This window comes from Populus nigra, chromosome 1 (assembly GCF_951802175.1).
Source record: "Populus nigra chromosome 1, ddPopNigr1.1, whole genome shotgun sequence".
Taxonomy (NCBI): Eukaryota; Viridiplantae; Streptophyta; class Magnoliopsida; order Malpighiales; family Salicaceae; genus Populus; species Populus nigra.
In genome coordinates this window covers 1,750,731-1,765,413 of record NC_084852.1, presented here as the reverse complement: position 1 = coordinate 1,765,413, position 14,683 = coordinate 1,750,731, and the positions used below count along the sequence as shown (strand labels likewise).

The 14,683-nt window shown below is 34.9% G+C and overlaps 2 protein-coding genes across 2 annotated transcripts; one reads left to right on the top strand and one right to left on the bottom strand.

Moving 5' to 3' along the window:
* The first annotated feature begins 5,813 nt into the window (after positions 1-5,813).
* On the top strand, positions 5,814-7,688 carry LOC133698426 (2-oxoglutarate-dependent dioxygenase DAO-like). Its single transcript, XM_062121340.1, has 3 exons — positions 5,814-6,349; positions 6,793-7,108; positions 7,200-7,688. Exons 1-3 carry the CDS (start codon positions 6,018-6,020, stop codon positions 7,443-7,445), a joined length of 894 nt encoding a protein of 297 aa, XP_061977324.1. The 5' UTR covers positions 5,814-6,017; the 3' UTR covers positions 7,446-7,688.
* Positions 7,689-10,802: 3,114 nt separating this feature from the next.
* On the bottom strand, positions 10,803-14,257 carry LOC133684053 (probable L-type lectin-domain containing receptor kinase S.5). The gene is made up of 2 exons (XM_062106811.1): positions 12,851-14,257; positions 10,803-11,903 (listed from the first exon to the last, which is right to left on the bottom strand). Exons 1-2 carry the CDS (start codon positions 14,079-14,081, stop codon positions 11,086-11,088), a joined length of 2,049 nt encoding a protein of 682 aa, XP_061962795.1. The 5' UTR covers positions 14,082-14,257; the 3' UTR covers positions 10,803-11,085.
* Between the last annotated feature and the right edge of the window lie 426 nt (positions 14,258-14,683).

Sequence of the window (14,683 nt, the reverse complement as noted above, 5' to 3'; positions counted from 1 at the left end):
CAACAAGTTGTCCACCAATAGAAACATATGATGTGCAAATCAATCCATTATCTAGTTTTTCTTTGATAAAATGTTTGTGTGTTTAGTTCTATCATGTTGTACTGGATTGTGTGCTATTCCAATAACAGATACATTGTCACAGAACAACCTCATTGACTCATCCTATTTGATCATTAAATCCTCTAGGGTAATCTTCATCCATAACAATTCATATTTCCAAGGGCCATTGTTTTGGACTCTGCTTCTGCATTTGATCTTGACATAACATTATGCTTTTTGCTTCTCCGCATCACAAGGTTTCCCCTTAATAGAGTACAATAACTTGAAGTTGACTTTCTATCTGTTAAGACACCAACATAATCATCATCTGTATAATATTCAAGTTTCATATTCTCATACTTGTATAGAATTCTTTTGTTAGGAGTAGACTTTAAATATTTGAGTAGTCTATAAATTGTCTACATATGTGAATCTTTTGGGTTGTGCATGAATTGGCTCACCACGTCACTACATAGGCAACGTCTAGACGAGTACGAACTAAGTAGATTAGCTTACCAACTAACCTTTGGTATTGATCAACCGTGGCTCCTTTCTCATCATTATCAATCCTATGCTTTAAATTAATAGGTGTCTCACATGGTTTACAGTATACCATTCTTGTTTTCTTTAGAAGATCAATGATATATTTCTGTTAGGAGATGAAAATTCCATTTTCTGAATGTGCAACGTGTATGCCAAGAAAATATTTTAGCTTTTCCAATTCTTTGATTTTGAATTATGCAGCAAGTTTTTTTTCTTAATATATCCCTTTCAATAAGATCGTCATCTGTTATTATGATGTCATATGCATAAACAATCAAAACAGTAACTCCAACAGAGTATGATCTCCTTAACTTTGTCGATATCCTATTGAGATCATGACTTTTGTGAACCTTTCGAATTAGGCTCTAGGTGATTGTTTTAAGCTATAAAGTGTCTTTTTTAGTCTACAAACCTGGTTTGGAGAACAAAAGTGGTTGAATCTTGGTGGTGGATCCATAAAAACCTTTTTTTTTCTAACTCTCCATGTAAGAAAGTATTCTTTACATCATATTATTAGACACACTATCCAAAATTAGCTAATAAAAAAAATAAAATTTTGAATGGTGTTCATCTTAGCAACTGGGGCCAATGTCTTTTGATAGTCCATCCTAAATGTTTGTGTATCCCTTTGCGACAGTCTAGTTTTATACTGCTCTAGGCTACCATCAACCTTATATTTCAAAGCATAAATCCACTTACACCCCCATTGTTTTTTTCTTTCGGTAACTTAACTATTTTCCACACTTGATTCTTCTCTGATGCATTCATCTCTTCTCTCATGACAATTTTTCAATTCTCATTTTCTAAAGCCTCATGTAAGGTTTTTGGAATAGATATGATGCTTATTTTTTAGAGAAAAACTCTATATGATGGTGAGAAATTTTTAAAGGATATAAAATTAGTTATACGATATATGGGGTATTTAGTGCATTCTCTTACTCCTTTTCTAATAGTAATTGACTAATTAAGATCATTAATATCAGGTCCAGATAAAGATGGATGAGAAAGTTCAATACCTTGCTTAGGTTCAGATTCTTGAGCTTGCAAGAGTGTTTGGACAGACTGTATCCTCCTTTTATATATCAGAAAAGGTCGGACAACAATAGTTTTGGGCTATAAAGATTCATTTACAGGATTTGGAGATTCAAACGAAGGTGAAATGAAGGGAGGTTGTTGCTGCCGAGCTGGGATTTGGAATGAAAAGATATGAAAGTCATTATTCTTGTTCTTATCTTCTATGTAAAATGTCCTCCCCTTGAAGATACGAATTATTAAAATAAGATTGTTTCTCATTAAAAGTGACGTCTTGACATAGAGATTTTCTTTGAGGATGAATAATAGCATTTATATCCTTTTTATGAAAACACATTTGAGAGCTCTAGGATCAAGTTCACTTCATTGATTTTTATGAATGTGAATATAGGTGACACACCTAAAAATCCTTGTAGGGATTTTAGAATAAAAATTATTCTTTGGAAAGAATTTTGACAAATAGTTTAAGGGATTTTTAAAACCAATAACTCTTGAAAGTGTTCGATTTATCAAATAAGTAGAAGTTAAAACAACTTCTCCCCAAAAAAATTTTGGAACTTGGTTTTGGAAAAATAATGCTCAAGTAATTTTAAGAAGATGCCTATTCTTTCTGTCTACTAACCCATTTTGTTGGGGGTATTAAGACAAGATGATTGATGAATAACCCTTATTTTTTTGAAATATGGTAATAAAATTTGATTAAAGTAATCCCTAGCATTATCGGTTCTAATACCTTTAATGCTAACCCTAAATTGATTTTTTTTTTTTATCATATTTGTAAAAATTGAAAAGATATGACTCACATCATATTTTCTTTTAAGAAGGTAAATCCAAGTCATTCCGGTGCAATCATCGATAAACATTATAAATCCTTTTGCTCATAAATTATTAGGAATTTTATATGATCCTTATATATTAGAGTGAATTATAGCAAATGGAGACAAAGATCTTGAATCACATAAAGAAAAAGATATTTTATGGTGCTTTACAAACTCATAAATTTTACAATGAATTTGTTCAACATCAAGATTTTTAAATAAAGTTGGAAACATTTTCTTAAGAGTTTTAAAGGAGGGATACCCTAAACGACGATAATGATTCCATATATCATCTTTATTAGAATTGACTGAAATGAAGGATCAAGGAAAAGTGTTACTATTGCTGCTTTGCATTCGAAGTACGTACAACCCATCCTTGACTTTAGCTTGCCCAATCATCCTTCCCATAGCTAGGTCTTGAAATATGAAGTGAACAAGAAAGAAAGTTGCACTACAAATTAGATCCTTGATTATTTTATGGATAGATAACAAATTGGCATCAAGATTAGGAACATGTAACATTTTTTTAAGAGAGAGTGAGGGACTAAGAGAGATGTTCCTTGGCCTGAATTGTGGTTAAAGATTCATCAACCACTGTGATTTTCTTACTGTTAGGACAAGGTTGGTAAGATATCAAAGAACATGCACAATAGGTCATGTGGTCTGTTGCACCCAAGTCAATGACCCAGGTGCTAGAATAACCTTTATTTGAGGCACTAAAAACATGAGAAATTAAAAATTTACCATTTGAGCTAAAAAGCATGACCCAGATGGTTTCTCCATCGAGTTGAGTAAGGTTCTTAGACGTTCAATCTATTCTTTATTGAGCCCTCCCACATCTAGTGTGTTGAATTCACGGACTTACTTTTCAGAATTTGTCGAATGTGCCCGTCCTTTTAACTGGTTCCATTTGTATCCTCCATTTCGCCCTATCCTTGGTGGTCTTCCATGGAGTTTCTAGCAGGACTATTTTGTATGGCTTTTTTTCTTGCAGTTATTATAGAACTGGTCATCTTTAGAGGTTTTTTTTCCCTTTTATTCTTTACCATTTCTGCAATATTCATGGCATCACTTTGATTCTTGCTATTGGTTATCGTCATAGCTGACCCTTTTCGAAGTATTTAGACTCACACTTGGTCAAACTCTATATTGAGTCTTGCAAGAAATTTAAAGATGCACTCTCTTTCCACATAATTCTTTAGAATTATAGCATATTCACTGTACTGCATCTTAAAATCTTGATAATAATCTAATTCCAACCAGAGACCTTTCATAGTATTGTAATATTCAATAACCATTATAGTACCTTGTTTGGCACTGAGATCTTCATCTTAATCTCATATATTAACGTAACATCCTTCACTTTGGAATAAGTTTTTATCACTACTTCCCAAATATCCTTTGTTGTGGCTAGGAACATGTAAGGACCACAAACCTCTGACATCATAGTTTTATAGCCACAATATAATCATGGAGTCTTCTTCATCTTAAAGTGTGAACTTTAGTTCTTTTGGATTAGAAGGACTGTCAATCAAATGATTGATCTTTCCCTTCTCTTTCAGAAAAGTTTTCACTATTTATAACCACTTCAAATAGTTTATTCCATTCAGCCGATAGGACAATTGTAAATTCTGGAGTTCTCTTGATGTTTGGCTGATTTGGGTTTCTTTTATGGTGTTTTCAGACATGATTAAGAACTAAACAAGTTTACTAGGTTAGACAACAAGAAATGGCAGGGTAGGGTAGGAAAATGAAGTATGTTTTTAGAGCTTTGATCTTGACTCTGATACAATATGGAGAATTCTTGTCTTCCTGTTTCTCATTTACTACAATAGAAATACAATGGACTTATTTACAACATCTATAAGTCTATTTTAGAACAGTTCCATAATTGCTATTAACTACACATAAATAGACATTACTAACAAATCTTATTTCTATAGAAAAAGATATCTGACTTTTTGTTTTTACATCCTATAAATCAGGTCCAATCAATCTTAATTCTACTAGAATCTTCAACATTTTCTTCCTCCAACATTGGATTTATTGGGAATTGATCTTTATGCTTTCTTTTTTTTTTCTCTTTCCTTTCTACGAGGTTATCTCAATCCTATGCCCAGGATCACAAGGTTAACGAGTTAACCCGGGTTGACTGAAATTTTTTTCTTTGCTTTTTATTTTTTTAGTTTCTCCCTTTAATATTGAATTATTTGATAATAGAGCTTCATAATTTTTTTTTATCAATTTGTTTATTATCATTGTATTTTGTTTTATTGATATCATTCAAGTTTGTTAAACTCAGTCAAGTTAATAACTTAAGTCTTGATTTTTTTTTCTTTTTTAGGAATGCTTGTGCGCTATAACATCTTTTTTTCCCATGTCAAAAAAAAAAAATTAGACTAGCCCACGGTGTAGCGTGAGCCTCCTATCTGGTTCGTCATGTCTTTGAAACAGGTTCTCAAAATTAACTATGGATCCAATATTACTCTTCTCACAATCACAATCACCAGGGTTCCTCACCTTTGTCATCTAACAATTTAATGTTGCAATTTGTCTATATATATCATCCATTACCAACTCATGAACACCTCTTTTAAATTCTGCAATTTGTCTCTACATGTCTTCTATCACCAGTTTTTGAACGTTTTTTTCATGAGAGGGAATCTCCTCATCCCCTCATACATAAGCACATCCTATATTGCCACCTCTTTTAGCTATGATTATTCCAACACACAACAAGCAAATAAACACTAGAATCGTTGTGTTGCGATACTAACTAATACAAGCAAAAACAACATACTAGAAAATAACAAACTAAAAAGATGAAATTGAAGCCGAATGAGATTGTCACATAAAACTATAATTCATATTTTTATTATTATATAAATAACTCAGGATTTCTAAAAGGTTTACAACTCTTTAAATAAATTAAAAAACCAACCAAAACCAACTAGAAACCATAAAATAATAATGACCAAGAAAAATATTCTCTCCCCGGATATCCCCCCCGACCTGTGTAAATGATTCATTTGGGCATGTTTTTGAGCAATTTGATGAACCGAGACACAGGTTATGGTCTTGTACATTGCATTTCTACCTACTTCGCTTGCCTTATATTCAGTTCATCTTTCTTGGATAATCCGAGTTGATCGCATGGCTTTGATGCCCATCCAAAACTTAAATGAGAAGCACACCTTTCTTACTGTCATTTGAGTACTATGAATTCCATTATATTTCCATCTTTTTGCACCGTCATTTTTGTTGGTTTTTATGCAGAACGGTAAGATTAATTTCCAACTAAAGTTTTTGAAGACAGTACTTTCCTGCTCTAGCCTGCAAGCTGCTCTTGGCATCTTGCTATGCCAAGGCAAGCATAAAGATGTCATTGTTTTGTTTTATATGAACATTTTACCTTGCCTTCTCATACTTGTCGGGAACAAAATGTGAAGTCTGTCCACATGATGTCTGCCTAAGCAAAGCAAATCCTTAATTTTATATAAGCGTCAATGCCGTGTTCTAACACAGCTTGCTAAAGAGTGGAAGGCCTTTATATATATATCAAGAATAGACTTATCACAAGTAAAGATGGGAGAGAGTGGTGTCCCAACAATAGATCTGCAAGAGTTTCCAGGACAGTATGAGAAACTGAGAAGAGCATGTGAAGAGTGGGGCTGTTTCAGGCTCGTGAATCACAATATCTCTTTGGCCCTCATGGCAGATATGAAGAGGGTTGTGAGATCATTGTTAGACCTGCCCTTCGATGTGAAAAAGCGCAACTTAGATGTCATATCTGGGAGTGGCTACATGGCACCAAGCCAAGTCAACCCTCTTTACGAGGCTTTGGGACTTTATGATATGGGGTCTTCACAGGCTGTGGAAACTTTCTGCTCCCAATTGGATGCCTCTTCTTACCAAAGGTAAATTTTTCCTTTCATTTCTCTTGAATTTGTACCACTCTTCACTTCATTTTCATTAAGTTTCTTAAAGCTGAAAACAATTGGCTGTTGGAAGGTAAAATGAGAACTATCATCATTATTACTGGAGAAGGCATTCTGAAAATCACTCTTATGATAGAAAATCCTTAGAATCAGTAGATTGAACCCTTATGATGGAGTGAGATGTGCTACATCACTTTGGATGCTAGTATTGACAAGACAGCTCCACTTCCTTTTTGGGTTATCTTGTAGCCTCTTGAATAGGGGCCAATTGCTCTTATCTTGAACTAAAATGTTTAGAAATCTTTTCAAACTCCTGGCTACAAGGAGTTTCAGCAGCAAATTCTTACTGAAATGAACTTTGTTTCTTTAATGTCATTTCTATACATTATATTCTATTTTTTATTTGCAATTGTTGTTGCCAGAGAGGTTATAGAGATGTATGCCAAGGCAATTCATGGGGTGGCCAAGGATGTAGCTCGAAAGTTGGCTGAAAGTTTAGGGTTAAGTGGTGATTTTTTTGAGTCATGGGTTTGCCAGTTCAGGATCAACAAGTACAACTTCACCCCTGAAACTATAGGCTCCTCTGGAGTCCAAATACATACAGATTCTGGGTTCCTGACTATCCTTCAAGATGATAAAAATGTTGGAGGGCTTGAAGTGATGAACCCGTCTGGTGTGTATGTAGCTGTTGATCCGGTGCCAGGCACCCTCCTGATCAATCTTGGAGACATTGCTAAGGTAATGATAGAGTTCCTGTATCTGATTACCTTTTCATTAGTAGTAAATCGGCTTCTTAGTTCTTAAGCTGCTGCTTGTTGATGTCACAAAGGCATGGAGCAATGGGAGGTTTCGTAACGTGCAGCATCGAGTGCAATGCAAGGAAGCTACAATTCGGATTTCAATTGCTTCATTCCTGCTGGCTTCCAATGAGGAAGTGGAAGCTCCGCCGGAACTTGTGGACTCTGAACACCCTCGTCTCTATGTCCCTTTCACTTATGAAGATTACAGAAAGCTGAGACTTACCACAAAATTGCAGGCTGGTGAAGCCCTTGAACTTAAACGTATCAAGTCCTAAAAAAAAAAGGAGCAAGCAATTTGCAGCCTGAAGAACTGCTGCACTTGCCAGTAACAGAAAATAAATTGGAATGACTATCATTCTAGCTTTACCTTTCTAGTTTGGTAAAGAAGGGATCTCTTAGATTTTGACATTACCTGAATTGAATGTCATGATTTCAAGCAAACTAAGTAATACATTACCTGAACTGAATGTCATGATTTCAAGCAAACTAAGTAATACAAATATGCTTGATTCTCCATAGATTTGCAAGCTTTTATGTTCCTGTGTTTCAACAGAAAAGAGAGAGGATTTTATCTCAAGAATTTTACAAACAAGAAAGTATTTTTCGACATCATACAATGTTCTTGTTAGTTCTCAACATGGAAGTGCTCTGAAAATTGCAGCCTAAGCAACATGTGCTGGGTTTCTCTCTGTCTGAACAACCAAACTTCTGGAGAAGAATTGGTTTAGACAACTTAGAACACATTTACTGCATTGATCTTCAGATTAAGGAAATGAGGAAGAGTTTTTGGAGAAGCATTTGCAAGTTGATCTTAAGAAGACACTAGATTATTTATCGGTTCTTATATTATGCGGGTTAAAACATCTCGGTATTGTTAATATATTTTCAAGAAAAAAAAATTATGTAGGGATTTACTTGTTGTGGCCAGATTTATTTTACAAATTCAAAGACAATCTAAACAATCAGAAACAAAAAAAAAAACATAATTTGAATAAAAAAAAATTAAGGCTAACATTTTTTAAAAAAAATATTGAAACAAAAACATAATGGATCAATTTGGATCAACTTAAGTCAACATGTAAAATTTACGACTCAGGTTATGAGATCGTAATAACCTCATAAAAAATAAAAAAATAAAATATATTAAAACCTAATTCTTAATTAATTTAATGTTAAAGAATGAAATTTAAAAAAAATCAATAAAAAAGGATAAAAAACCTGAGTCAACCCAGGTTAATTTGTTGAACTTGGATAATGAGATTATAATAATCCAATAAAAAGTAAATCAAAATAACTTATGAAGCTCAATTTCCAATCAATCCAATGTTGAAAGATGAAATTAAAAATAAATAATTAAAAAAAAATAAAAACAACTCAGGTCAACCCATATAACCCTTGACTCTAGCCAAAGAGTGAAATAACCTCATATAAAACAAATTAAAATATAAAACTTAATTCTCCATTAATCCGTGTATTAAAGATGAAATTAAAAAGAAAAACTCAATCACAAAAGATATCTCAAAAAAATAAGTCAACCGGGTTAATTCATGAAAAAAAAACAATGATTTTGTTAATTAATTAATTAATAAGAGCAACATTAATAGCACCACATTCTACTTGATCTTTGATATGGACACAATTGTTGAAAGGAAAAGGTTGAAAACAAAACTGCTAGTTACTCATAGTAAAAAAGAATAGCTTTGAACATAATAATTCAAGTGCATCTATCATGGCAAAAATGTGCACGCAAAAATTTGGCTACTTATGTGAATTAATCGGCTGCTTTGACTGATAATCGTTAATACCTCGGAAATTTGTGGGGGTTGTTGCGAAATAATCAACAGCAAATCGGCGAGTATTATCCGTGAAGGGAGTAGTTAATCGGGAGGGATGTCAAATAATCGGAAATTTGATCGGCAGCATGTGAAAACTTGGTATATGACCGTGAAATAACCGAAAAACAAACGGGTCTGGGATTTTAACCGGAGATCTTTAGATAAAATCGGCGATTCAATCGGAGAGAAAAGAATCGGCGATGAATGGACGATTAGTATATTTAATTAATAGCCAAGCACCCAGAAAAATCGCCAATTAATCGGGAGCGAAAGATCAGCTAAGAATTCATATTCACCCTCGTATACCATTAAAATTATTTCTTTATCTTATTATATAATAAAAAATATAAATATTAATTTATAATTAATTTTATATTAAATAATAAAAATAAATTAGACTCATGAGCTTGAGGAGGCCTACACATCTTGCTATTTTTGTTTTTTGTTTTTTGTTTTTTTTAAAAAGAGTCATTTCATGAAAGAAAATATTGCCAGCAAAAACCCTTGAACCCGCAACCTTCACGATGTCAGCGTCATACGTTAGCCAAGCGAGCCGCAAATTAAAAAAGGAAGGTGGTGCTTAGAAAACTATATGAATATGACTCACCATTCACGCTCATCCTATTTTATTATATTGATATTTGTGTTTGACTCGACTTTAAAAACATATAAAACTCAATACAAAATCTTGAATGAAAGACAAGTTAACATGAATTTGAGAATAATAACTGACAACTAAGGACAAAGATCATGTTCATCTATGAGTTTGATTGAGTTCTGGTTTTATTCATAGTAAGTGATCTTGTTGTAAGAAACTATCAGTTCCCAGTATACTGTAACTGATGCAAATAGTCTGCATTGCCTTCTGACTTTCTCTCTACTTCCCTGCATGCTTTCACGGCAAATTACTTGTTCTTTTTGCCTCTTTCAATCTGATTTAACCCCTTTTTTTGTCATTGTTGGAAGGGGAGAGCGAGTAATTATGGGGGAAAAAACAATTTAATTTTGTGGATAATATCAAAGCAACATTGGATTTGCCCCTTTCCTCTCTTTCTTTCGATTAACCAACAGAGATCCAAAGTCATTGAATCTCACGGTTCAATGTTTGAACAGTCAAAGTCTGACCCTTAAAGCCAAAGCATCCAAACCAGAACACAAAGTCATTGAAGATCACGTGAAGGAAAAGAAAATTAAGCCAAAGCATCCAAACCAGAACACAAAGTCAAAGCAATCAAGTGTCCAACACTCAGGGTCAGCCTGGATTATAATTTCGGAGGTATATCTGCATCAATCCCAAATGTTTTGAAAAAATTCAATCAATAAATTCATAATGATTTATTAAAAAAATCACATTATTCTTTCACATAATTGTATAGCCGTAAAATCTGACTTGATCCAATTAAAAATTCAAATTTATCAATCGGTTAAAACTCGTGTCTTATCATCCTTGACTTTGTGGTTTGGATGCATTGGCTTGATTTTCTTTTTCATATGTGATTTTTGAGGGTCAGGCTCGTGTTTATTTAGATAATAGTTGTGGTTATTTTTCATGTTAAAATATATTAAAATAATATTTTTTTATTTTAAAATTATTTTTAAAATCAGCACATCAAAATAATTCAAAACATCAAAAAATAAAATTAATTTTTAACAAAAAAAATTAAATTTTAATAAAACGCTGTTAGAACCACGTTCCTAAATGGTGTTGAATTAGTACAACTTAACTGTTCAAACATTGAATTGTGAGGGTCAATGAATTTGGATCTCTGTTGGTTAATTGAAACAAAGAGAGGAAAAGGGCAAATCCAGTGTTGCTTGATTATCCACAAAATATTGGTGGAAATAAGGAAGAAAACTCTTACAATTCTGTGGATTTTTTTTTTTTTACACAATTACTCGGTCTCCCCTTCCAACAATGACAAAAAAAAAGGGGGGGTCAATCAAATTGAAAGAGGCAAAAAGAACAAGTAATTGCAGTATTGAAATCTTAGATGCTTCCCTTTTGTTGCCAAGAAATGTTAAGAGAAAAGAGGAGGAAGAAGAAATAAAAGGATGATTTAGAAATGGTACTTTGCAGCTTCTAGACAGGACTCACAGGAGAGTCCGTGTTTCCTTCACTTTCCCTGCTGATGTATTGAGGGGTCCAACCAGATGTAATGGGAGTTGTCCCAGCTGAACTAGCGTCGAAGTCCATGCTGCCGTCGTATGCTGGCCATACGAATGCTGGCTTGAAAGGAGGGACGCGCGGCGCTGGCACTGACCCGGATACTATTTGAAAGATGGCCTGTGTTTTAGGCCTTTCGTTTGCTATCGGATGGGAACATGCTAGTCCGAGTAGCAGCAGCCTCTGTGCTTCCTCAGCAACATAGTCATTGTTCAGCCTTTCGTCCACAGCTTCTAGTATACGCCCTTCGCGATGTAGTGACCAGACCCAGTCCACCAAGAATTGGAATCCTCCAATCTTGGTCCATGGACGCTGACCGCACACTACCTCTAGAACTACTGCACCGAAGCCATAGACATCAGACTCGGGGGTGGCCTTGCCAGTGTGGAAGCATTCTGGTGCGATGTAGCCCAAGGTTCCGGGCACTCCCTCTAGCTCAGCATAGGATGTCTTCTCATTCTCCAATGCACGAGCCAGACCGAAGTCACCTAATCGAGCATTGAACTCAGAATCCAGCATGATATTACTAGCCTTGAGGTCGCGATGCACCACTGTCTGATCATATTCCTTATGGAGGTAGTGCAGAGCTGATGCTACACCTGATATGATCTTGTACCTTAAGTTCCACCCTAGGATGGTATTCTCCTCATCTTCATGGAATAGGTGATTGTCCAAACTCCCGTTTGGCATGTAGTCATACACTAGAAGCAACATCCCATTCTTGTGGCACCAGCCTAGTTAATGAATTTCAAGATTATTATCAGAAACCATTTTAATTAAGATCCACATTATACTGGATTGAGCAGTAAGACTGTTGCATTGAAGATTTAGAGCCAAATTGGCTATGCAACCCATGAAAGTGACACGCACACAACCATTTACTTGGTCATGGATGTGGCAATGTGGGTGGTTGGTCCTTTCAAATTTCCAAATTCCAGTTATGTAGCTCTACATTTTAGACTCTTTGAAAGCAAAATCTTCGGGTTTTTTTTTTCACTCTTACTCCAAAAAAGGATGCCAAATCATGTTCACACGAGCATTTCTTAAGATTTTAGCAGCATGATTAAATTAAATATAGCTATTGACAGCCTTTTCTTTTCAAAAGAGTGATCCACTTGAAAAAATGAACGTGAAATGAATTTAAAAAGAAAAGAAAAGAAAAGAAACCAATAATTAAAAGTTACAGATGATCAAAACAAAAACAGCAAAGGTAAATTACAAGGAGAATGATCTGCCAACAACCATCACGAGTTTCTACCGAGTTTCATCAAAAGATTTACCAACAGCCCTATTGCTACACTTCTGTGATGAAATCAACAATTGTAGGCCTACCTAACATACAAAATTAATGTTCAAAAAAAGGTTGTTGCGAAATTTGAACAGTTCCAAAACAGGCACATGCCAAGTTGTAAGACAACATTTTGGACCAGACATGTGCTAAGATTCCTTCTTGGAACTTGGCTACAGTGAGAACCTTGTAATTCGCAAACCCTTTTTGGTATTCTCAATATCAAGCTATATTTTCAAAGCAATTGAGTATTTTCACTTTCAAGATGTAAAAAAATGTTCACCAGGACAAAGAAAATGATACGATCTAGACTTGTATGGACATGTGGTAAAACGTAAATGGAGAAACAAAGAGAGGTAGATGTGAGATATAGCAAGAGAGAAGAAAAGTTACCGAGTAACCGGACTAGATGTTTATGGCGGAGACGGTTAATGACAGTAAGCTCAGACAGGAAATCATCCTGACCCTTGATGTTGTCTCTAGAGAACTTTTTGACAGCAACTTGGATGTTTTCTTTTGGCAGCACACCTTTGTAGACCACACCAAATCCACCTTGACCAAGCTTATGCTTCTCATCGAAATTGCTGGTTGCCTTCTTCAGATCCTTGAACGGGAACTCCCTCGGCATTCCGGGCAAGCTCTGAAGGGCACGTAACAGCTTAGGGTCCGATGCTGCCCTCTTCTTGTGGAGATAGTAGACCAAACTTCCTACCCCTATCAGCAGGAATGAAAATAGAGCAACCCCAATTCCTACACAGATCTTTATCAGCTTCTTGTTATCTCTACCACTACCATTTACAACCGGATCAGATAGCATCTCTACTGTCAGGTTCCACTTGAGGACACAATTGAGTTGGAAATTGCTGCCTGTGGATGCAGCAAAACCGAAGTAAGATTTCTGTGTGACATGTTCCTTGAGGTTAAGTTCTGCGGCGAGAGTCGGCGTGGCAGGCTTGCCTTTTCCTTCCTCCACCATGTACACTTCCATTCTTTTACTGTTCCCATAATAATGAACCCAAACGATATGATTCCTGCCTCCCACAGGGGCAATTTCAATGCCCAAGTTGACAAGGGGAACGGTTTTTCGAGAAATGACACTGTGGATATTAAGGCCCATGTGGTTATCATCAGGATCAAATTCCTGCTTAACAGTATCAAGCTCAATGGCAACTATGCCATTGGAGGGATTGTTGTCAGTAGTCGAGTTGGTCAGACCAAGATACTGCCCGTTACTATTCTCCGGGAGCTCAAGGTCCGGAGCTATGAGAAAGGCAAACCCTTCTCCAGGTATGGAGTTGTTAAGCCGAAAGATGTTAATAAGAAAAGAACTATTGAAAGAAGCCACCCTTGCGCCGCCAACCTCATCATCTTCCCAGAGGGTAAAGGACTTATTGAGCATTACCCTGCCGGACCTGTTCGCAAGAGTGAAGTTGCCATTGATAGAATCAGGAGTAATCTGAAGGGCACTGTTGCTGATTGTGGCGGGTTCTTCTACTTCAAAGATGCCATAGTAAGTTTCGTTAAATGGACCATATTCTTGGTGGAAAGGTTGCAAGTCTTGAGCTTGAGAGAAGGCAAAAATCAGGAAAGAAATGATGATAACAATGCTTGCTTGAAGATCCATGAAAATGGCTTGGCTGCCGCTGCTTCTTTGCTTGCTCCAGCTCAAGAAAACAAAATTTGGAGACCAACTGTATTTCTTAAATAAAATTTTCTTGTAGATTGTATAGCATCTAGACAGGAACTTTCATATGAGGTTCAATTATTCAATAAAAAAAAAATTAATTAAAGCAAGATTACTCCAACGCGTTAGAACTTGTATTCCTATACTCTTTTGAAGCAGCTATGCATGGACTTTGTCGCTTTCTGTCTTTATTTATTTATTTGTTTGTTTTTTTAGCATGATGATTATCATAATCATGTAATCTTTTTTGTACATTAAGGTGAAATCCATTTTTCTTTTTATTTGCTATCCAAGATCATAAAATTAATTTATACAAGTTGTATTTTTTTTTACAAATCTAAAATTAAATATCAGATAACGAAGAAAAAAGACTATAAAATTGTTTTTAGCAAGAAGGGTATTTTTTAACCATATTTTTTATATAAAATTAGCGTTTAGTTATTATTTCAAGATAGAAAAAAAAATACAATAGAAATATATTTTCCTATCTTTTTAAAAACAAAAATGACTTAAATTTATTCCAAAACTTATTGTAATCTGTA